Below are 25,502 nucleotides of genomic sequence, written 5' to 3'. Positions count from 1 at the left end.
TGCGCTCTCCCTTCCCCGGCCACGGCCTGCTTCCTTGATTATGGGTTCATGTCTTGCTTGCTCCTTACTAAGGTGCTCGGTGACCTCGGGCAAGCAGCTAAACCTCTCTGAGCCCAGGTTTCCCGTCTACGAGGTGCAGGGGAGTCGTGGGAATCAGCATCTCCCAACCAGGTACGTATCAGAGCTCTAGGGACATTTGGGATGAGGGGGCCCAAGGACCCGTGGGCATCCTTGTTTTTGGAAGTATCAGAAGCCTCTGGATCACCCAAGGTCCAAATTGCTTCTACCTCTGGCCAAGGAGGGCACTTCTGAGTTTTAGTTGCCTACTTAGCTAAAACGGAGGCAAGTAAGGCATCCTTCCCTGGGGGTGCTGTGAGGGTGGCATGAGATGGCACGGGGGGCCCAGGGCGGGAGCGTAGCAGGCAGCGACCACGACGACCGGACAGTCTGGTGGGCAGCCCGATGTGCCACCGCAGGAGGAGACGCCCCGTTACGGCTCTTCGTCCTGAGGTGCCCAGTGACCCCATCCACTGATGACCTCAACCCCCCAGGGATGCACCCAAATTGCACCCACTACCTCTGACCGACGGGTGCAGTACTCTAACCCGCGAGAAAGGAAACCAAAAGCCCTTGTTTGAGAGGTTCGCCTCATCCCCGTGGCCCGCCCTGCCCACCTGCGCGTGGGTGCCGCGTGGGTGCACTCAGCGATCTCCTTAGGGCGCCCGCAGCAGCCCCGGCCCAGATGCGGCTGAGATCTGGAGCACAGTTTCTGGATAGCTGGACAGATTTTTAAAAACAAACACACTGGAACCCCTGCATTCGAGGGAGTGTTGTCTCTCGCCCCCCGGGAAGCTGAGCCCCTCTTTGGAGCTCTTGGAACTGCCTTCATGACTCATGTTGAGTTTGAAAAAATATCTTCAAAGGGGGCAAGTTTTCTCCTTTGAGAGTGAACAGAAAGTAAAGCCGGGCCAAGCCTAGTGAGGAGGCCTGGAGGGCAAAGCTGGGAAATAACATCTTGAATCAAAAAAGTTAAGTATGCCCATAAAACCAGGAAACTGACTTCTCACATGGCCTGGGAAGTTGAATTTTAGTGAGTTGGGTAAAAACCAGTTTCTTTGTTTATAGTCACACCTCCTACCTTGCCACGCAGCCCCAGGATAGTCTAGCATGTTTTTCATTACTGCATTGATAAAAAGCCCATTTTTAATTTACTGTTCATGAAAACGGATCATTTCTCAGCTCAAACCCCAGTGTTTTCCTTTTTAGCATTCTAATCTGTCTGCAAATGGATTTCCAATCGAAAGCGGATCTTTTCTTGGCACACTATGTTAAATACTGGAGTAGGAAAAAGCGTGGCCAGAATAAATAAAGTTCGCGTGAAGACTTCCAAGCTATCTTCTTGGCCAGGAGTGAGTTCAACCTGGTGATCGGAGAATCAACCAAATGCTAAACTTAAGACGTGTGCTAGGAGTAGATAATTAACAAGAATGTTAAAAATTAAATTTTAAGCAACTATTGTGGATTCTTTTTTTCTCGTTACATAAGAGACATAGGATTGCAGAAAACTTAGAAGAAAAAAATTAATAGTGGTCTCATTCAGAGGTAACTATTGTTAATATTTCGATGTGTTTTCAAGTCTCTGCATAAAAAGTATGTGTGTAAAACAGAAACATTACAGAGGTGCCGTTTTTTAACCTTTGTGACTGTATTATTAACATTTTCCCACATCAGCAACTGTTCTTTCCCACACATTAATTACATAGGGGTAAAGTATGATTCATATAACAAATTATCTATTGTTCAACATTTATATCGTTACCATTTACATGTTTTGATTTTCCTTCCTTCCTTCCTTCCTTCCTTCCTTCCTTCCTTCCTTCCTTCCTTCCATGCATCCTTCCATCCATCCTTCCTTCTCCTCCTCCTCCCTCTCTCTCTTCCTCTTCCTTTTTCCTTTTGCTATTGTAAGTAATATCAGGATGAACATCTTGTAGCCAAGTCCTTGTAAATATTCCCAATTGTTTCCTTTTGATGAAGTCAAAGTGGAAATTCTGGGTCAAAAATGTATAAAAGCAGTTGCTTCTTTTTAAGAACTACCTTCTAAAAGATTTAGTGGTATCCCACCAATGACGAATGAAAACACCTGTTCCCCTATATTTTTGCCAATACCAGGCATTGTATTGTTAATCTTTGCCAAGTTGATAGATTATTTCAATTTGCATGTCTTTGCTTACAACAAGCATTTACCTGTTTGCTGACCACTCTTGTTCTTGTAAATTTCCCTTTCTTAGCTTTCACCCATTGAGGTGCTATTTTTTTTTTTTTTACTGATTTTAAGAGCAGATTGTATATTAAGGTTATTGACTCCTTATTTGTTATAGGTCTTTTAAATAATTTTGCCAGTTTTCTGTTCCCTTTAGATTTTGAGGGGGCGGTAACAGAAAAAATTTTAAAAATATGTGTACTTAAAACTATTAAATTTTTCCTTTATTCTATCTCCCTCCAGTGCTATGCTTAAAAAGCCTCCCCCTACTAGAAAACTGTGTAAATGTTTATTTTTGTGTCCTTCTAGAACTTTTATAGTTTCATGTCCACATTTAAATTTTTCATCTGGAATTTGTTTCTATGTAAGGTGTGAGATAGAAATCTCACTGAATTGTTTTTCCAAGTAGCTAGCCAGTCATCTCAACACCACTTTGGGGGAATAATCCATTCATTTCCTGTATATTAGAAAGGTAACTTTATTTTATATTAAATTCACATAAGTGTTTGTCTCTCTTTATGGACTTTGTTTTTCCTGTTCCAATGCTTAGTTTGCCTTTTGTGGCACCAGTTATATATCATTTCAATTACCAATTACTGCAGCTCTTTTATACATCTTAAAAATCAGCTAGGGCAAGTTTCCACACTTTTCTTGGCCATTCTTGAATGTTCATTCTTCCATATAAAGTTTAGAATTATTCTGTTGATTTAAAAAAGTCCCATTGGAATTTTCATTGTAATAGTTTTAAAAGTAAATATTAATTTGAAGACAATTGATGTCTTTATAGTACTCAGTTGCTGCTCCATTTAATAATAGTAATAGTCATAATTATTAATTAATACCAGCAGCCAACAATGATCCACTGCTTACGGAGTGCCAGGCCCACTTCTAAGCTCCACTTCCCACATTTGAACCTCAAAGCGATTCATGAAAGAGGTGCTTTTATTGCTATCCTCATTTTACAGAGAGAGAAAGTAAGGCATGGAGATGTTAAATAACTTGCCACGGTCACACAGGCTTAGGCCAGGATTCTTCTCCTGGGTGGTTTGGTTCCAGTGCGTATGTATGCGTGACCCTATGCTGCTTCTCGGTTTACTTCTACTTTCATATCCCTCACCAAGTTTTCTCACTTTCTTCCTATGTATCTTCACCAGTTTGGTTATATTAGTTCTTACTTAATTTTTTATGTTGTTGTTCTATTTCTTGTGGGATGCATTCTAATCGATCATTAATGAACTCTGGCAAAGCTATTGATTATTATAAAGGAGTTGTTTTTTATTTCAAAATTATCCAGTTTAATAACCTTTTTAGGTGAGTAGTTAATCGATTCTCTTTAATTTTCCAGAAGGATACAACCATGATTTCAAAGCCATGATGTTTGACCCCCTTTTCTGTACTTAGATCTCTCATTAGTTTCCTTGTGTTATTGTGATAACTATGGTGTTGCCCAGTACAGTAGTCACGGCAGCTACTGACATGGAAGTTAAGTCTAAAATTCGGTTCCTCAGTTGCACTAGCCACATTTCAAGTCCTCAGTAGCCACATGTGCCTTGTGACTACCATTTAGCTACCATTTTATAACATTTCCATCATCACAGGAAGTTCTACTGGACGGCTGCTAGAATGTTCAGATCAATATTAAATAAGAATGGTGAAACAGGTTGTCCTGTTTTTTCCTTCCTGACTATAAAGTGGATATCTCTATCTGGTGGTTTACTATTCAATGCTGTTGGGTTTTGAATTCACAAATATAGATATATTTTTTATTGTGTTGAAAAAGTTTTATCCTGTTTATATAATTTTTTTTCTTTTTTTTCTGTTTATATAGTTTTCAAAAACTATATATTTTTAAAATTTGGAATGGATGATGAATTTTAATACTTTCTTGGAATAAAGTTTTGCTATGCAAGAGACAGATTCTCTCTCATTCTTCAAAATTGGCTTAACAATGCTGGTTATTTTTAGATACATTGCTGGATTTTGTCAGTATTTTATTAGATGTTTGTCATCGATGAGCTTGATCTCAAATATTCTCTACTTCTACCATCTTTGACCAGTTTTTTTTTAAAAAAATGAAGATTATATAATTATTGTAAAATGAATTAAGATGCTTTTTCTCTATGTTTTGTGTTTTAGATATGCATCACCTGTCCCTTAATGTCTTGCAAAACTTGGGTGAAAAGAATCTGGCTTTGGTGCTTTGGCTGGATTTTTTTTTTGTCTCTCTTTTCCAGTTCATGCATGTCATTTTCACCTGTGTCTAAGCACACTGCTAAATTCATCCATTATATTGCAATTCAGTGAATAAACTTTCTCGACTCTAGAATTTACACTAGGTTCTTCTGTAGATCTGCTTTTGTTGAATGGTCTTCCCCTTGGTCTCACTGATCTCTTTACACACTTTACTTGTGTTTATTTACCTGCTCTTTTAAATTGTTCTTGCTTGTTCTCCTGCTTTTTTCATTCATCTTCATGTGACTGGGCATTTGGTGCTGTGAGCACTTCTTCAAAGGGGGTTGTTGGCTGTAGCAGTGCTATATGTTGGGTTAGATGTACATTGCCACTGCCAGGGCCACGGGGATCAGAATAGTCATGGACACATTTTAGGGTTTGTTTCCTGCCTTGGTGATTCTGTATCATGTAGGTGGAATAATACCTTATTCTTATCTCCCTGCTTCTTTGAGTCACTGAGCAGCCAATGCTTTTCCAATCTTAGTTAATCTGTGGTATAGCCCTTTGGAGCTGAATTTCTGCAAGGGGCTCTGCTCTAGCCTGCTGCCCTGTACAGGCTGATGTCCTACATCTGCATCAGTATAGGCAGATCCTCAGGACTAGAGCCTCCACAGCTTTGCTTACTGCAAAGACTTTGCATTCCCTTTTGTGCTTCCTATATCTGAGAGTTTCCTTCTTTTGAGTAGGGTTACACATTATAAATTTTTTAAAAGATTTTATTTATTTAGAGTGGGAACGGGGGGAGAGGCGGAGGGAGAGGGAGAGAGAGCACATACTGGCTGGGAACGATTTTGCTCAGCTCAAGGCTGTGACCTTCTTCAGAACTTGCAGAACATCACCCAAGGAGCAAAGATTCCCTTCATTGTTTGTGGGGACTTCAATGCAAAGCCAACAGAGGAGGTCTACAAACACTTTGCTTCCTCCAGCCTCAATCTGAACACTGCGTACAAGCTGCTGAGTGCTGATGGGCAGTCAGAACCTCCGTATACTACCTGGAAGATCCAGACCTCAGGGGAATGCCGGCATACACTGGATTATATCTGGTATTCTAAACATGCTCTAAGTGTAAAGTCAGCTCTTGATTTGCTCACAGAAGAACAGATTGGACCCAACCGGCTACCATCTTTTAATTATCCTTCAAACCACCTGTCTCTACTGTGTGACTTCAGCTTTAATGAGGAACCTGATGGACTTTTATTAAAAAAAGAGAGAGAGAGAGAGAGAGAGAGAACAGCTTAATGTGGAGCTCAGTCCCATGACCCTGAGACTATGACCTGAGCTGAAATCAAGAGTCAGACACTCAACTGATGGAACCACCCAGGCATCCCTGCAATTTTTAAAATCATATTTTACCTAGAATTTCTGGATCTATTATGTTGAATGCAAATCCAGAAACTGTTTTAGATTTCTAAGTTTCTACCTTGATCTGTTGATCTTATTTTTAAGCAATGGCAAGAAAAGTGTGAGAGAGGTAGGTGTTAAGCTATGCTTTTTATTTTCTGGTTATGTTTATCATCAAAGAATATATTTAAATAAGTTCTACCTTTTGGCATTAATATGCTGGCATTTTTATTTGTGTCTTAATACAATAAATGTTTAAGGACATTCACAGCCATTTAAAAACATATTTATATATCTGTTCTATATAATTTTTTTTTATTATTCATTCAAAGACTTGGAAAGTCACGTTAGCATCTCCCACTATAAATATAATCTTTCAATTTGTTCCTTTATGTGTCGCAGTTTTGGCTTCATGCAATCTGCTATTGTATTATTTGTTGAAGACTCTGGGGCCTGCATCACGTTTGAACTGCCTGGAGCCACAACAGCCCTAGTTTTGTTATTGGGAAATCGATTAATCTTTTTCTGATCAATAATGGCATTAGATTCTCTTCCTGTTATAAAATGTAATGCAGCATTTAAGAAAAAAATCTTGAAAGAGGAAATACATACTATAAAAGTGAAAATAATATTTTAAAACTTGGGATCTAGAGATGGGAAAGGAGAATGGGAAAAGTAAAGGAATCTAAATTTATTTTATTTTACAGAGGTGACTCAATAGGGACCGTTGTACTCATAAGGTGGAGAGAAAAATGTAGATCTGACTATGTTGCATTTTCAAATTTATTTATCTGTTCTGTCCTTCACAGTTTCTTGTTCGTATCATTTACTGAATGAAAGTGAGTAGGAGAATTAATAAATGAAGGACGAATGGTTTTTTCAAATTACAATTTTTCCCCCTTGGGATATTTTTAATAACCGTATGTTTGAGTGTAGGAGTGTTGCTTGCAGGATGTCATATGGCTGAGTCACTGCCTCCCTCTGCTCCAAATTGTCAGCACAATCAGGCTCCAGCCAGATTCCCTACCCCTGTGGCCCTTATTCGTCCTTGAATGTGAATGAGGTGGAGAGCCTGTGCAGGTGTTTACAAGTATGTATTAGGAGAGGAAGGGAGGAGGGAGAAAGAGGATGTGCTGGGTTTCCCAAGGAACAAAATTTCAAGGAGAAGCTGGAAAACAAGCCTTCGGGATGTCCCTTTACAAGTCCAGGGTACATCTGCAGTTCATGTTATGCTAGCACAGCATCTCTGTGTGACCTTTGGGGCAATGCCAACACTGCGCCCCATTTCCATTCATCCTTAGAGAGGGGTTGGGTCCGGAGGCTCGCGCGTCTGGGAAGTCGACTTTGGAAGGCTCGACATCTTTGAGGTTAACCCTCAGGAGTTTCTCATCTTAGATTTGAGATTTGGGCTAAGAAGAGAGGGCAGGTGTACTCGAGCGACAGCACAATCGAAAGGGAAGAGAAGGCAAGAAGTCGGTAGAGGGCAAAAGCCCAACGTTCACGCTACAACCATTCAGGGATTTTTTTTTTTCAAAATGTTTTCAAATAGCATGCACTTTTGGGATATGTGAGAGCACTTCCAAGTATCAAGAAAACGAACCGAATGTTTCAAATGTTTGGAATTAGTCCAAGGCCAGGAATTCTGGATGTTTGTAAGGAACGTTTGTGAGGATGTTGGCCTATCTCTGTTTAAATAGGCACGTGGTCTTAAGAAGGCACACCCCCAACTCTTCCCTTTTAAAAGCAAGACAGCACCTATGCCACGAGGCTACCAGGGGGCCGACGCGAGGGTCCCCACTGAGCGAGCAGACGTGCGGCTCCAGCCGGGCCCCGTGATCTTTCGACCCCCCAGGGTCACTGTGGCACGCACGTGTGAAGCATCTAAGAGGACACAGCATTACACAAAATGTGTAATGTGTAAGAATACACCGTTTGTCACTGCAGATACCGAATCGATAATTGTCTGTGTGATGGATGCCAGATGTGGCTCAGAACCGCGCCCGCGCACGTGCGCCCCAAAACCACACGAACCACACGCGCCCTTACATGAAGCACCTGCCTGCTGCGAACGCCTCGTAAGAGCGGCAGGTTTGGAAATTCACTTCTCGCATGAAACGCACCTCGCCTCCCCCCCACGTTCCTGTATTTCGTGTCAGGTACTCACCACGATGAGAGTTTCTTGGCCACTCCAGGCTCGAATCATCCAGATTGGAAAAGCTTCCAGAGTCTACACATGCAAGCCTAACAGTCTGGCTTTTGGTTTATTCAGAATTAATGAATTCAGACCGTCTATTCCGCACGGGTACGCGCGACGGGACCCAGGCCTCTGCGGGGACGCGCTGGCCTCTCCAGGGAGGCCGCGGTGGGGAGGCCTTGGGGGGCAGGGCCCTGCTGGGGCGCCCGGGGGTGGCCGAGCCGCCCCGACACGGCCGAGGAGCCACAGCTGCGCGGGACTTACTGAGTGTGACGGACTCGTTGATCTTGAAGCTGCAGAGGACCCTGTCCACGTTGCGGGCGTGTCGGAAGCCGTTTCCTCTCACCACTACTTGGAACGATTCTGAAAGGAGTAAGGACAAGTCGTGTCATCATCTGACTGCCGTCCGTTTACCCCAAGTTGCCCCCGCCCTGGTGGCCTCGGGGCGCGGACTCGGGTGGGCAGCCAACAGCCGGGGCGCCCTTAGCCACCCACTCCCACCTGCTCGCTGCGGGCTGGAGGCAGCGGGCGATGTCTTACTTGGGGTTCCCACCCTTGCCCTGGCCCGTGTTTCCCCTGCCCGGAATGCCTCGGCCCCGCTTCTCTATCCACCCAAATCTTGCCCATCTCTCAAGCCCTGGCAGCTTGGAAGGCTGTGACCCTGAAGCCGGGCCCGCAGCGGGGGGCGCCCTCCCCTCGGCCCCCATGGGCTCAGCACCCCTTATGTCGGTTTACGTGCTGGATTCCCCTGCAAGGATTTCTTTAGAGCCCGAGGGGCCCGACAGTTTTTGAAAATCGCTACCTCATGCCACCCACAGTCTGTCCTAAACGCTGTGGCAAGTGATTGTGCACTGATGGTGGTGTCTTTTCTTCCACGACTAGAACAATGTTTCTTTAGGTTAGGAATTATTTGATCCTGCTCCAGGTCCCCCTGTCTCCTCTGGGCACACAGCACTAGCACCCAGGATGGCGTGGGAATAGTTGTACTGAGCAACAAGTCAAGATCTTGCTTATCCGGGGGCCACTGTCCTGCACCGTCTGCCAGAACTGACGATGGCTCCTCCGGGTGGCACCGGCGTCTCTCAAGACAGGAGAGAGACTAACTGCAGGTGTCTGGCCCTGCGTACCAAGTTCACGTTAGCAGAGTGCGTGTCGAACTCACACAGTTAAGAGAACCCTTACGAAGTCCAAATAACCATCCTTCACAATAGTCTTACAAAAGGAAAATAAATCAGCTAAATTATTAGCTTAGAAATATTCTCTTAAGTTTGATAGTAACTAATAGCCCATGCTCTACTTTCTTCTCCTTCTTCTTCTTCTTCTTCTTCCTCTTCCTCTTCTTCTTCTTCTTTTTGGTCATTTTTTGGTGTATAAAGATTGGGGCTTTGGATTATGCTGTGCGGTATATAAAAAAAGAAACCAGACTAAAAGTCAGAGGGAAAAGGCAGTATTTGTAAAAGTGGATCTTGAGCTGTAAATCGCCATACAAATGGACATTTTTTGTTGGAAGAAAAATGGAATTAGAGAACTAACATGTGGGACTCTTCCAAAGTTTAATAAGTGCCATGAGTGCTAGTCACCTTTGTTCCCAGGAAACTAATTTAGAGATCGCGTATGCCGAGATACTAATATCGGATGCTAAAGGCCCCCTCATCGTGCGCCAGCCCCGTGCTATGCCTCGTATGTGTTCAACGTCTTTTGTGCCTCAGCACAGCCCAGGGAGGTACAAATGAGAAAACTGATCTGAGTGAGGTTAGGTAATTGGTCCCAGATCACGTTATCAGAGGGGAGCCGGAATCAAAGTGCGCCGGGCATCAAATGCCAGGCCCTTCGGACTCAGCCATTAGGCTGAAATGGAGCCTCACCGTCTTGTGACAAATGGCCAATTTAGAGACCGATGTGATTTTTAAGAGCACGAATTATACATAAATAATGATTATTATTTTAGTGGTAGACAGGTTTTCTGTCCCGTCGAAAAGGGAGTCTGGCTGGGACGGGGAAGCAAGAAGAAGCCAGAGGCTCTGCAGGTGCCACAAACAGTACGAGCTAGAACAGAATGCTTTTTGGAAGTAGGAAGGACCTTGACAATAAGGAGATTGAGGTTTCGACATCCTAAGTGACCTGCTCAAGGTCATGCAATTCGGAAGCAGCAAAACTGGGAGTATCCAAGTGTTCACTGCCTTAGTTTTGAGCTAGGATAATTAAGGTCATGGGCAAATGTCCTGTGGATATCAAGGCTTAACATATGCATGGTGACACATATACACACTTGCTAAGTTTAGAAGGACGGACTTAATTTGTTTAGGATCCTGCCAGGCATGGGGCTGACGACACAGTTGCTTCAACAAGCCTTCTACTACGTGTCAAGCATTGTGGGAGAATCTTCTCGTATCTTATTTACTCTTTAAGCCTGTAGAAAGCCTATAGAAACCTACTTCTGTTCTTTATTTTGGACGGGAGACATCCAGTAATCTGCCGCTGGACACTTTTGCTGATGCAAAATGTTTTTCTGCCTCACTGCCGTGCTTCTTCTCTTGTTTCCTCAAACATTAGCGGAAGGAGACAAGACTCTGGAAATGCAGGCCACATGCCAAGCTCTCTCCTCTAACACCATGTTCTAGCATTACCCGTTCAGCTGCTGAGTCCTCTATACAAAAAAAAAAAAAAAAAAGGCTGCCCACATGTCTTCTTGGCCTGACCCCAGGGTATTTAGAAAGAAAGCCAGCCGGAATCCATGACGTGGCAATGGTGGAAACCGAACGATGTAACCCCTTCGGCCTGGGGAGATTGTGGGGGAACCGGAGCTCCGGGAAGCACGGTAGAGCCCGGGCACGCTCCCACCCTGCTGGGTGCAGCTGCTGTGTTCCTGCGCACATTTGGTTTCCAGAAGAGCCCAAGCGTCTGACCCTGCAGCCTGCCTGGAATGTCAGCCCTTCGCACATACAAGTTATATAACCAAACTCTGTCTCATGAGTCTGCCAGCAAGTGAGAACCAGGACACCCCAGCACCAGGACAGATGATTTAAGTTCATTTATCCAGAAAGCCCTGAACCTACCTTTCACAATATGTACAGCTAAGTGTTTTTATGCAATTTGCCTGTTGGGTGACGGCTCCTGCAAGAAGTGTTTAGGGGTTGTAGGGCTTTTGGGGGCAGGAATTTCGACTGGAAAATGATCTCTAATCCAATCTTTTAAGATACATATTCTTTGAGGTGTGTGTTTATCATGATTCTTTCCTCACTGTATTCTCAGTCGTAATTTAAACTTCCCAGTGGTCGAGGGCATCATTTCTATTTCTTTTTTTTTTTCTTTTTTTTTTTTAATTTTTATTTATTTATGATAGTCACAGAGAGAGAGAGAGAGGCAGAGACACAGGCAGAGGGAGAAGCAGGCTCCATGCACCAGGAGCCCGATGTGGGATTCGATCCCGTGTCTCCAGGATCGTGCCCTAAGTCAAAAGCAGGCGCCAAACCGCTGCGCCACCCAGGGATCCCATCATTTCTATTTCTGAAAGGTTTTTGAGCGTGCCTAAACCGGGGCTGAGTCAGTCCCAGTACTGAAATAAATAAGAGACATATCTTGGTACTGAAAAGGAATAAAGAAGAAGGAGAAGGTGGTCATTGTTTCATGTAGGGTCGGGTCTAATCCCGCTTATTTTCTGAGGCTTAAAAAAGTCAATGCCTGAGAAGGTGCTTCACAACATTAGTCATTAGGGAAACGTAGATCAAAACCACAATGAGATATCAATCTGTGCTAACGAGAATGGCTGTAATAAGAGAGATGGGCAAAAACAAGTGCTGGTGAATAAAGTAGGAGCCTCAGACGTTGCTGCTGGGAATGCAAAATGGTGCAGCTGCTTTGTAAAACAGTTTGGCAGCTCCTCAAAAAAGTAAACATACAGTTACCGTAGGACCTACAAATTTCACTCGTAGGTGTCTACTCAAGAGAACTGACCATGTATGGCCACACAAAAACTTGTATGTGTATGTTCGTAACAGCACTATTCATTATAGCAAAAGAGTAGAAACAGCCCAAGTGTCTATCAGCTGAAGACGACGGCATTCATACAATGGAATATTATTCACCCAAGAAAGGAATCAAGTTCTGACCCACCCTACGACATGGATGAACCTTGAAAACATGGTGCCAAACGAAAGAAGCCAGATGATAGGCTGCATGATGTACGATTCCGTTGCATTTCATTTCCATATGAAAAGTTTAGCAAATCCACAGAGAAAGAAAATCAACTGGCAGATGCCAGGGCTGCAGGGAAGGGGACATGGGGACTGACTGCTTAATGGGCGTGGGTTTCTTCAGGGAGCGATGAAAATATTCTGGAATTAGATAGTGGTTATGGTTGTACAACTTTGTGTATATAATACAAACCACTGAATTGCACTTTCTGAAAGGGTGAATTTTATGGTACAGGAGTTAAAGCTCAATTTAAAAAAAGAAAAAAATGAAGTCTGTGAATAACTGGATAAACTTAGTCTATCCTGTCCCCTCCCTTTGTTTCTTTGATTTTTTTTCTTTTCCTTTTTTATTTTTTGAAATATGGAGGGGCGCCCTGGGGTGCTCAGTGGTTGAGCGCCTGCCTTCAGCTCAGGCCGTGACCCTGGGCCCCCCCGGGATCGAGTCCTGCGTCGGGCTCCCTGTGTGCAGCCTGCTTCTCCCTCCTCCTGTGTCTCTGCCTCTCTCTCTCTGTCTCTCACAAATAAGTAAATAAAATCTTTTTAAAAAGAAAGAGAAAAAGAAATGTGGAAGAGAGTTTTGAGATGGTATGAATAAAGATCACCTATTATCTGCAGTGAGAGTATCTCATGATCTGAAAACGAGACGTGTGTATGCTCCATGTGCTCTGGTCACCTAAGATTTCTGTGCAAAATTATTGCTACTGCTGTTTTCCCCTTATGAGATAGTTTGAATTCACTTTCCTATTAGATGCTTAATGGACATCAAAACATAAGAGACTGATGTGGGTTCAGTGCCCTCTGATACCTACATTATTCTAGAACTTTTAAATTTTATAGCTATTTGATTATAACAGCATTAATGAGATATAACTGACATAAAATAACGTGCATATAAAGTCATATAGTTTGACAAATTTGGACATACGTGTACAATCATGGGACAATACCACCATCAGGATAGTGAACACATCGTCGTACTCAAAAGTTCCCAAGTGCCCTTTGTAATCTCTGGCTCCTGACCACACAACCGCTGATCCCATGCAACCACTCATCTGCCTCTGTTGTTGTACGATTAGTCTGCATTTTTTAAAGAATTTTATGTAAATGGCATCATACAGTAAATAACCTTTTATTTTTTGGTCTGGCTTCTCTTACCCAGCATAATTATTTAAAAACTCACCCAGACTTATCAAGATTTAGGCAGAGTCTATGCCTTTTTATTGCTGAGTATCATTCATTGTATGGATAAACCACAATTTATTTATCCATCACCAAATGTTGATGAACGTTTGAGTTATTCGCAGTTTTTGGCTCTTAAAAATGAAGCAGCTACAAACTTTCGTGTGCCAGTCTCTCTCTGGATATAGACCTCCTTTTCTCTTGGATAAATACCTGGGAGTAGAACTGCCAGGTCAGATGACAGGTGTAGTGTGTTTCAATTTTAAAGAAACGGTCAGGACTATTTTCCAAAGTGACCGTGCTATTTTACATTTCCACTAACAGTGCCTGACAGTCCCGCCTCCAAACGGAAACATCTTTAAACGAAAAAGAAGGACCAAGCAGAGAATTAAACAAGCCACTCCAAAGAGGTGCCTAGGGGCCAGGCTGGAGCTCTCGGAACACAATGACATGCGAAAGAAATGAAACCACTGTTTGATGTCGCTCAAAAGTGTCTGTGTTGAGCACCCAATTCCAAATGGTAAACAGGAGGCCTAGCAAGGCCTTCTTTCTGCACGAACCCACCCAGTTTGACTACCAACAGCGGGAAACCACACAGTAGGAACGGGACAGTTGCTTCTGAAACGACAACGTGAGGAGCTAAATATAATCTCCTTCCGTGTCTGGAGTACAACAACTTCATATGTACAACAGTTGGCAGGCTGCACACTCGATTCCAATTAGCTCCTTCCTGCAGGACTTGCTTACATAGAACGCTGGGAGTTTGAGGCCAACTGAGTGGGACCAGAGGAAAATTATACTTAGGCCAAGGGTGCGATTCCTGGAGAGGAGCTGAACTAGGCAAGGCCGATCTAACAAGGGGCAGCTCTCCTCACTGCAGAGGCTAATCTGCAAAAATATTTAATTGTGAACTTTTAAAAAGAGACGTGGAATTATTTAAAAGCCGGTAATGTCAAAGGTGCTCTAAAGGCTCTCCGACAGCAGGGGACTTCCTACATGGAGAGCAGGAACTGTAAATACAGGCAACACAGACATGAGCACCACACTAACCATATGCTGGGGTATTGGGGTGACAAAGGGGAATGGTGGGGGGTATGGTGAACGGGTAAGAGTCCATGCTTCTTTTAAAAAGAGAAGTTATTAGTCTCCAATTAATCATCACCTTGCAATAAATACGGGCCCACTGTTACTAGATTTGATTTTTCACGACAAGGTGGGAATCTGAATTTTTAGGTAAAATCAGATTTTTAAATGTCAGCAATTATTTTTAATAAATAAAAAGTGCAATTCAGTGGTTTGTATTATATACACAAAGTCATACGACCATAACCACTATCTAATTCCAGAATATTATCATATTATAAGCTGGTGTTTTGTTTTGTTTTATGTGTGTAGATCAGAAAGAACCTGCGTGCAGACTGGAAAGGGCTTGTAGGCTGCCCATTTATAACCTCTGGCAGTGCAGGAGTTCTGGGAAGGCTCTTGCTCCAAATAGTTGAACTCATGACATTGAATGAAATTCTTTTTGATTAGAGCAGATTAGATACCCTTCTCATTCCCTTTCCCCATAAAGACTTCCTGTTAACATGCAAAATCATGCCAGGTATACTGGATTCTTGGCCATTAAAAAAAAAAAAAAATCAGCCATTAATGCCTGAGCTGAAATTGAATTAAGACTTTAGAAAAATTCAAGTTATAAAGGACATCGAAAGGGTGATGGCATACGGTTACAAATGGCCAATGCTCACATAATTCTACGGGTGGAGAGTTCAGAGCAGCCACTCCTCTGCTGGGAATGTTTTAGTTATAAATGTTCCACGTGTTAAGCCAAAATTTGCCTCTCTGATTTCCTCCCCAGCTTCTCCATGGTGGGCTCCCCAAGCTACACATAATAAAGCATAAGAATTCCTTTCCGCATGAGAATTCTTAAATATCCGAAGATGCTCTCGCAAGTGTCTCCGGTCTGTGTGTGAATCTCCATGGTTACTCCAGTCCTCGCTCATTCCACCAGCATCTCGTTACTGCTCCTGCTGCTCTTGGAGCAGATCTCCACCCTAGTGCCTCACGTGTGGCTTGTACTTATGTGAACATAAGACCGTCCCCTAGAGCAGGCTGTGAGCTTCACGGGTGGTTGGGAGCAAGCGCTCTGGATTTGTGTACTCCTAACTTTTCATATTGCTTGGGACATAGCAGACACTAAGAGGTGATGGAGAGCAAGGAGGGAGGAAGCTAGGAAGAAAAGAAAATGGGAAAGCTAGAAAAAAAAGGAAGGAAAAGGAAGAGGAAGAAAGAGAGGAAGGGAAGGAGGGAAGAAGGAGGGGAAAGAAAGGAAGAAAGTAAAAAAGAAAGAAAGAACTGATCAGTGAATAAATTTTTAGTACTGTTTCCTGATCCATCACCTCTTCTATGGGCATACCTTTGTCAGTACCATTTTTAAAATGTGGGACTTGGAGCCATGGTCTGAACGTGGCACAGTAGGACGTGAATTAGCTCTCTTAACCCGGACATGGGGTGGCTGTTGATGCGCCCAGAGATCTCATCGGCTGGCTTCCCACCACCCCCCAGGGGTATTCTTATTGGCCATCAAGATAGCTGTCTTTCTCCTTGTTTTTTCTTTTCCCCTAAAAGAGCAGCTACTCAGTTGGGTCTCCCCAAAGTGCCATACGAACCCAAGCTCCCCACTTTGTATTTGTCTCCTTAAATTTCACCCTGTTATTTGCAGCCTGACCTATAAAGATCTGTGCTGGACCTCAGTCTTGCTGTCCACCCAGTGCATTCATTATCTCGCTGCCTCTCTCAGAGCTCAGTTTGCTGTCAGAGCTGTGGCTGTTGCTGAGGTGCCGGGGAGAGCCAGCTGAGATCATAGTCTTGGGGGAACGCAATTGTCAGCAGAGAGTGTCTTGAGCAGGACAGGCCTGGGTGGAGCTCGGCAGACACAGCCAGGGCTGCTCGGGGGACCCAGGAAAGGATGCGATTCACAGACAGGGGAGGGGGCTGAGGAAAGATTTATGATGAAAGTGAACTCTGCCTTTTTCACAGATTTTTCTAGGGCTCAGTGCCACCATGCTACTTCAGAAATATGGACCATCAGTTACTTCCTGTTTCTTTCTCCCTCTGACACATATTGAGTTAATCATCTTGCAGGTGCTCTGAACTTCATCAGTGTTCTCCCCAGTTTGGGTTCAGCAGACAAACACACGGACACATTTTTCTCATCTGGGTATGTCGTCAACATCACGATTCTCGCGTTGACCTTGCAACCTCATTAAAATGATGTCGATGATAATGATGTTGCCTCGTTCTGTACAACAGCTTATGCTTTTTTTCAAAGCATTTTCATGTAAATCCCTGGGTCTTCACAGTAGCCCGATGAAAATCAGAGAGCAAGTGTGCTCGGGTCTACCTGACAGGTATTCACTGCTATGGACAAAGAAATGGGCGCCAGGGCTTCGGGAAAGCCACTTGCTCCAGAGAATGGTCAGCGATAGACCTTCGGGGAATCCATGGAAGGACTTTTGGGGTCAGGGTATCTTTTGGCAGTTTCATTGCCCCTAGTAAAGTTATTCTCTAGCATGTTTTAATTCTTATGATTTTCATTCAAGAGAGGTGGGAGCTTGCCTTTTTCACAAGCTAGGGCTAGCTTCCATTACTGTGTCTTGTATTCATTTTTTCTTCATAAAAAATAAAGGAAATAGAATTGGATAGTTTACTCTGATACAGGAAATTACTGCTGGTCTATAACATATGCAGTATTGCAGATAAGCCAGAGATGTTAAAAATATCTAAAGAAGGCTTCCTTGGATTGGACTGACCAGAGATTTGTCTATTTTATTGGTTCTACAGAACAAACAGCTCTTGCAGTGATTTATACATTGAATTGCTTTCATCTGTTTACATTTATTAATGCATGTAAATCTTTTCTCCTTGTATTTCCAGAGTTCAAAAAATCTTTTACTTAATTCTTAATTACTGATTTTTCTTTTCCATTTTTTGAGAAACATTAACCTCCATGAATTTGCTAGGATCAGATCTTGTGGACCATGGTATCTCTGTGCCGTATTCATCAAGTTTATACATTGGTGTTTTCATTGTCTCAAATCTCAGTGGTATGTATATAAAGGAGGTGTTGGTTTACTACTCTTTGATTCCAGAGTTATTTTGGAAGATATTTTTCTGTGGTTCAACTGGTAGAGATTTTGTTTTTATTTTAGCCTTGTTCTATCTTTGGCTATTAGTTTCTGGTTTTGTTTCATTTTAATTAGACAGGTCAAAGGTATGATATTAATTTCTTATGCTTAAGTGAAAGGAGTTAATGAGGGTCAAATAAGCAAAAATCATTGCATTGTTTGTTGAAGAAATAATGAATCAAGACACTCAGACAACATTTATTGATTGACCATCTATTAAGTGCCAGGTACTCTATTAGCAGATCGGATTCTTGCTCTGTCTGCAAGAGCCCTACAAAAGGGGAATTGATTATGTTATGAATTAACAGGAATTGTATTAATGGTCTTTAGACTTTCTGATTCACTGCAAGGTTGCAACACATCCAGTTTGCACATGGCTAAACTGCAAGTCTGGATTTTCTTCATGAATGGGGTAATTGCATAATGAAGGAACTTCCCTATTTCCTGATGATTTTAAAATGAAGGACCTGTAAAAATTGGAGACATGGATTCACCTTGATCTAAGGAATGCTAATTAAGGCTCCTCACTTGCACAGACCTCTTCTAAGGCCCTGACACCGGGTACATGTGGTCATATGCTTTTGTCAAACTTGAGAAGGTAAGATCGTTCAGTTCTTTTTCTTAACAGGTTCTCCTGGATCAGCTCCACTGCTTTTCAGGGCAGGATGTTAGTGGTGATGTGTGGGAGGGAACCCAGTATGTCTGCAATACTCTCATAATTAGTTCGCATGAAAGAAGAGAATTTGGACGGATTTTTTTCAAACAACTGACATGTTGCTTCTTTCTTTTCTTTTTTCCCTAGCAGCAAATTTATTTAGCAACTTTTACTCCTCCTTTCACCCTTCCCTTTCCTATCCTGTCTCCCCTCCTCACCACCAATGAAATAAATGTGATTTGAACTCAAAATAACCATCATTTGCATGAGATCATTTAGCACTTAATTTACCTCCTGCACATATGGTGGATGGTTCAGCTGCTAAAATTTCGATGCAGGACTTCTTCAAAATCTAGGAAGAGAGGAAATCAATAAGTCAAAGCAAAGTTTATTTTATTAGAAGCAGGGTTTTGCTTTTAGTTACTAACACAGGAAGGTCCAAGGACATTAGGTTATAGTGGGTGGATGGGTGGTAACATCTTTACTAATATTATTAGCATCAAACATTTAATGAGCCAACATTGTGTTAGATGCCTCTGGGCGTTCCCAAAGCCATAAGAGTTATTCCTTCATTTGTTCTTTCAGCAGATATTTATTGAGTCTATGATATGCCAGTCTTGGTTATGGAAAGGTTTAACATCTGGGTAAGGAAATGGGACTTACACTTGAAAAGATAAATAATGATAGTTTGTCATTGTGGTAGTTGCCAGAGTGAAGGGGCAGATAGTAGGAGCGGTGGCGTTCGTGGGGAAAATCACCAAGGGCTGGCACATTGGAAAGGGCTTCATGGAAGCAATGGGCACTGAGGGTAGGACTCCGTCAAGTGGAAAGGAGTGAGTTTGGGGAAGGTTGGGATCCAGGTGAGGAATGGCATGAGGAAAGGTGAGAAAGCAGAAATACATAAACTTCTTTAGCTGGAACAAAAGGAGCTTGAAAAGTACAAGTAAGAGTGATAATAGGCAAAGCTGGAGAGGTATGGTGGAGAATCACTTTCTGATTATTCCGAGTTCCCTTTTTGTTAGAAAAGTTTGGAAAGACGTTTCAGGGGAGGACACTGAAGACTGCTTGTTGTGCCTCACTCTTTGGGCCCTGAGAGTCTTACTTAAATGGAAATGGACTCTTCTCTCCAAAAGAGCATCTTGTAGGGTTGAGAGGAGAGTATCAGGGGACCAACCCATGACTGCACAGGGTGTTAATCAAGGCTGCTTTGTGCCAAAGCAGGATATCTGACCGGTAGGGCGTAAGCTTCTCTCCACCATTTATGAATTCTTCCGTGTCTTGTTGAGTATTGATTCTCAAATTTCATCCAAGCATTTGAAACAAGGACACTGAGTTAATTTACCAAGTAAATGAAATCTCTTTATTTGAGTCTTACTTAATTTGGAAATGGAGTCAGAGGGCTGAAGGAAACCATTTCTCTATTTATGAAAGGGGCATTTGTCGAAGGAATTAATAGTGAGATTATAACATTTAAAGTCTGTAAAAGAAAAAAGCATCTTTTAGCATCTAAACACCCATTTATTTGCATTGATGTATTGATTTATGTTTCTTTGTCCCAGCTAAAGCAATGCGGACACCTCAAGATACAATCACATGAAAGATAAAATAAATTGCAAGAGAAGAGGACACGGGTTAAAGGAAAAATAAGGGGAAGATGAGGTAGAAAAAAAATACAGTGAAGAGCTTATTTCCTTGCTAGGAGTGGTTCATGGATTTAGTTCTAAATTTCTAGTAGCAAATGAGAAGGTCAAGCAATATATATGAGATTCTCAATTGGTGGAATAAAAACAAATCAGTTTCTAAGAAGAGATAATATTTACCCATTCCAGAGAGAAATCTGGGCGTCCTCATAGAGAAGCATTGTGAGAGGAAATGAAGAACATGCCTCAGAAAATCTTTCTCTGATGTACAGATGACAACACACTAAAATGTAGTCATAGAAACAGGCTCTCCCACAACCACGTGTCTTAGGTAAGTCTATATACCCAAAAGTCATAAGGAGCAGTATTTCTTCTTCTTGACAGTTCTAAATTCAGGTTTCCAGCTACTTTTCCTGATATTCCTTCTCACTCTTGTACAGTTTTTAAAGGCAATTTTGTACTTGGATTCCTCTATTTGTTTTCAGCTTTTACGTGATTCCATGGGAGGAAGCAATTTGCTCTTTTTTGTCAGTGTTTGCCTTACTTAATTGGTCTCTGCTTCACCCAGACACCCCCGCCTACTAGAAACAGGTATAGCCTCAGATCCCCACTTGTGCTGGAGCCTTTTCCAACAGCAACACACATGCACCGAACTTCCCAAGTCCGTGCCCATCTCGGGTAGAGTAAGTGGTCCTCATACACCTGGCCTGGTATCACCACTGAGCTCCCGAGTTCCCTCCATTGTCATTCTCACTTGGGACCAGGGACCAGGGACCCCAAGGATATATGCAGGGCATCGGTGTTTCCCTGCTGGCTTCTCCATCCTCCCCGTTCCAGTGGTTCATCTAGTCCTTTAGGTCTCTTATGTAGGTAGCAACATCCTAGGACTGGGGCTTCCCAGAATCCTGGTGTGCAGGGACTCATATCCCAGATGACAACTGTCCTACTTGAATCATGACTGTCCACCCCCTCTCAGCCAGCAAGTTTGCTGTCACTGGGCTTTTCCTGCCTGAAGGGCCACCTCAGCCAGTGGTTGCCTTGCCTGAAGGAGGTAGCCATCCTCCCTTCCACATGTCCTCAGGCACAAATCTCCAAACAGGCCACATTGGAAGAAACAGAATTAACTCGTATAGAGAAACTTAGTAAACAGTGGCGTTAGAACAATACAAAGCTGTTTTTTTTTTTAATGTTTTAAATAAAATTCCACAGGCACTTGACATCTCTTTATAAATCATTTTATCATCCACAACTACAGATTTCAAAATAACTCAAGAATAAAAATTGAGCTATTGGATCTATCTTATCTCTGTTCCCAAACTCCCTCAAAACACATACATGATATTTTCCCCCATGTAAGTTCCTGACTTTGAACTGACGTTTTTGAATCAATTTTAATGCTCAACCAGGGGTTGGTAAAGGAAATACCATGAATCTCTGACCACAAAGACACACTAGCAGGTTTTGTCATAATAAACACATGCTGTATTATTCTCTCAAAGTGTCTGCAATTAGTTGATAAATCTAAGGAGTGTATGAAGGGCCAAAAAATGTCAGCCAAGCACTGTGATTCAATCCAGTAAAAACACAGCTTTCCCAATCTTAAGTTAAAACATCTGGAAGGGATGCATTGCAGCCAATACAGCAAAATTTATCAGTGAGGGGGATGGGCAGGATTTGTCTGGGACTGCGGCTTCTATTAGTTTGAAATGTCTGGTTCAAAAGGTAGGAAGCCATGATGGCAGTAGGTGGATTTGAGGGTTTCCCTTGGTTATTAGCAGCCCAGACTATGATCAGTCTGTCTGGGCTGCCGCAGACAATACATCAGCTTAAGGTCTGGAGACTGGATGGGAGTTGGGGTGGGGGGTGGGGGCGCAGAGGATCTGTCCCCAACTTGAGCAGGGGTAGCCACGGGAGAGGTGCAGATCTCGCCCTGGGAAATCGCCCGAGGGAGTAGAATGGGCTCACACGGGGTCAGGGTGATGCCGAGGTGAGAGTACATTGGCCTCCGATGGAGACCGGTGAAGACCACCACATGCAAGTATAATCCAAGAGTGCGTCCTGGCCCTGCTTCTATACTTAACTGACCTAGGGTCCTTGACAAATCCTTTAACTTTTCTGTTTCCTAATTTTGGAGAGCAGTTTGACATAGGGAGTGTAGGTTGGAATTCGGAATCAAACTGCTTGGGTCAGCTCCTTCATGAGCAGTGTGACCTTGGGCAAGTTCCACAACCTCTCCGAGTCTTCGTTTCCTCATTTATAAAAGTGGGATAAGAACAGTACCTACTGCATAAGGCTGTTGAGTTGGGAAGATTAAATGAGATAATACTGGCCGAGCCCATAGCACAGTGCCCGGAGCCTGGTAAGTCCTCAGCTAATGGTAACCATTGTTCTTAAGAACTTGGTCTAGAGACTATATAAGACACATTTGGGCTCTGGACAGATTTATGTCCAAATCTAAGCCCTACCACTTCCTGGCCATGTGGACTTGGACTAGTTATTAAAGCTCAGTTTTCTCTTCTATAAAAGGGAGATAAGAAATACACTGACTTCGCAGGGCTGTATCATGGTAAAATGAATGACTGACATAAATGCAGAGACGCTTTGTAAATTCATTTGGACTTAGGTAGTCAAGTTCATATGAGATCGGAGAGTCAGGAAGGGAGTGAGAGCAAGGAAAACTGGCAAGTTTTTTGTCTTACAGACAGAACTAGACAGAGGTGATTGGTCAGTAGGTAGTAATTTAACAACACTTGGACCACCAGCCAACAAATGCCCTTAATGAAAATAAGGCACCAAGAAATCGGTTCTCAATGGTAGCTGATACTACTTGGGCAGAGACAGTAGCTCATATATGCTTCTATCTCATCACCCACCACAGGCTCTTGCTTAATCATATTTGCTGAAAAAAGAAAAAACCTCACCAAAAATGAAAGATGGCTAATAATATATTCCTGTCATCTTTTGGACAGATTTCAAAAAGACTATATATGGGAAAGCACATTCAGAATCCCTAAAGCACCGTATGAATGCGATGTGTGGTTTGCTCATCTCATTAGATTGTTGAGGGAGTAAGAGGAGCAGCAGATGTAGAAGAACTTTGCCAAGTAATAAGAACTATTCAATATATTTTAAGTGAAATCTATTGTGGATCAGTCCAGGTTGTATAATGAGAGCTTATTTTTTTGGATTCGAAAACTCTAGGGTCCTTCCTCATAAAGTTCACAGTTTCTGCAGAGATTTCTCAAGAATCCTCAAATTATTGTGAATTATCACGAATCCCACCCTTACTGTACACATATCTTGTTTTTTTTTTTTTTCCTAATTGCTCTGCCTCCTTCCTCAATAAATAATTGATTTTCATTTACTTGACCACTTCCTATTAAAAGATTTTTTTTGCACGTGTTAGTAAAGACCAGCCTTTTTAATACATTGGTAGTACAGGGGCCTCGTGCTTCCACGCATCCCTGAGAAAGTCTTTCAGAGCACGTTTGTTGGTGTCTTAATTGTTATGAAGAGCGCATTCTGGTTTTAAGAGGTTTGGAGCTTGAAGCAGGCTGGCCCAAGGTCAGTAAACTATGTATTGGCTGATCGTGTCTACGTAGCTCTAAGACAAAAACTTGGCAGCTGTCCTTAATCTCACTGTCACCCTTCAAGTCTAATACAGATTTTGCCGCCCCTCCTATGCCCTAGTGATTTTACCAATGACATATTTCTGCATCCATCCACAGTTTAGTAGAAACTGTCATCATTCAGAGGACTTAGTATGGTTTATAATTATATATTTATTTTTTTGATTGTTTGGTCATTATCTATCTTCCTCCTTAGACTATGAACTCCAGAGGCCAGGAATGCATTTGTTTGACCCAACACTACATCCGTAATGCCTAACCTGGCACAGAGTAGACACTAAATTCATATTTATTGAATAAATAAATGAATAAACGGCATAGTTTCTGCATGGCTTCATACACTGGCATTATAGTTTACTAGGTATTGACTGGCCTTCCTTTTTCTCTATAAATACAATTTTAGAGTCTTTTAAAAAATTTATTTAAATTCAATTTGCCAACATATAGTATAACACCGTGTGCCAATCTTAGGGTCTTTTGAATAACCAGGCCATACTCTGCATCCTGTAACACCTCCCTCTTCTTATTAAGCATTACCGTCTTTGGGGACTGCTTTCTCAGAGGACCTGTTTCAACAACTCTGTTTTCCTTTTTACTGGCTAATCTTTTTAAACAATAATGCTGTAGGTACGTCACGTTCCCACGTCTAAGATCGGGATTGGCCTACCTTGTAAAAGGCTTTGACTCCTTTACTTGGGAAAATGGAGAGGTCTGGGCTTGGGGGATGGGACTCAGGCTCCCACAGGAGGCCCCGTACACTACTACCGCTGCTGGCAGAGTGCGCACTGGATTAGCCTGGGGACCACTGCTTTTGGAAAATGCCAGGCAGCTTAGGACATACGACTGGTTCACCCAAGGCCTTCAGGACTGGCAAGGTTGTCTCCATAAATTGACTTTATTTGATCTCTAACAAAGTGTTTTTATTTATTTATTTATTTATTTATTTATTTATTTATTTATTTGAGAGAGAACAAGTGGCAGGGAGAGGGCTAGAGAGAATCTCAAGCACGGCATGGAGCCTTATCTGGGGCTTGATCTCACGACTCTGGGATCAGGACTTGGGCCAACATCAACAGTTGGCTGCCCAACTGACGGAGCCACCCAGGTGCCCCAGATTTCTAACAAAGTGGGTTTTTTTTTGTTTTTTGTTTTTTTGTTTTTTGTTTTTTTTTCAAAAAAGATAGTCACCTTTCCTAACTAAATTCCATCTACACTTCAAACCAATAGGCACAGCTATTGTTAACTATGGATATTATCCTAGATCCGTGTCAGTTCTACAGAATCTGAATTTAAAATAAAATCTACTCTGATACTCTCATCTGTCTGGGATTCATATATGATTTTATGTATACTCTTATTTTGCTAAATGAATACTCTAAGATGCAAGAAACACAGTTTAAATGGATTTCTGAATTTTGGACAACAAAACTTATATCCTCAAAATACGCAAACGTTTCTGGCCGGGGCTAGGGGTGGGGAGAACCCAGCTCACTTAAATAAATACGACTCTTCCCTCAGTTAGTTTCGCGCTCAGTTGAGTCTGGTGTGAAGGAGCATAGGACAAACAAGGTTCTGAAACTGAGGAAATTCCTTTTTTTCCCGCTAAACCACTTTCTTCTCCTGTTTTCAGAAGGAAAGCTCGGATATCTGTGAACCCTGAAACGTGGTTTATTTAGTAAAATGAGCCTGTTGACCTCCAGAATATTGGCGAAGTCAGCGGCCCTCCTTGAGAGCTGAACCCTGCAGCGTGTCACTGGATTTTGTTCTAAATTCTTCTGTTGGTTTTCCAGTGGGTCTTAGCAGGCTCCTCGATAGGAGGAGGAGCCGACGGAGGAGAAGGGGTGCCCTGACGAGTAGCTGGACGTGCCCCTCTGCGATCTTGGTAGCCTCGTCAAGCTATGAGAATTTTTATTACATTGAACCCTCAATAAAGCCAAAGAGAAATAAGAGCTTACTTGAAATGGCCTGAAGGTCTGCAAAGTCTGAGTC

The 25,502-nt window shown here is 42.5% G+C and overlaps 1 protein-coding gene across 1 annotated transcript in view; it reads right to left on the bottom strand.

Moving 5' to 3' along the window:
* Positions 1–25,502, bottom strand: part of ANTXR1 (ANTXR cell adhesion molecule 1) — a 197,874-nt gene that overhangs the window by 106,097 nt on the left and 66,275 nt on the right. Inside the window, exons 9-10 of the mRNA XM_038551488.1 lie at positions 18,536–18,596; positions 8,295–8,393 (exon numbers count right to left, since the gene is read on the bottom strand). Coding sequence (XP_038407416.1) covers positions 8,295–8,393; positions 18,536–18,596 — 160 coding nt within the window. The remainder of the gene's footprint in view (positions 1–8,294; positions 8,394–18,535; positions 18,597–25,502) is intronic.

This window comes from Canis lupus, chromosome 10 (assembly GCF_011100685.1).
Source record: "Canis lupus familiaris isolate Mischka breed German Shepherd chromosome 10, alternate assembly UU_Cfam_GSD_1.0, whole genome shotgun sequence".
Taxonomy (NCBI): domain Eukaryota; kingdom Metazoa; phylum Chordata; class Mammalia; order Carnivora; family Canidae; genus Canis; species Canis lupus.
Note: the sequence above shows the minus strand (reverse complement) of the source record. Positions and strands in the feature narration are given on the sequence as shown.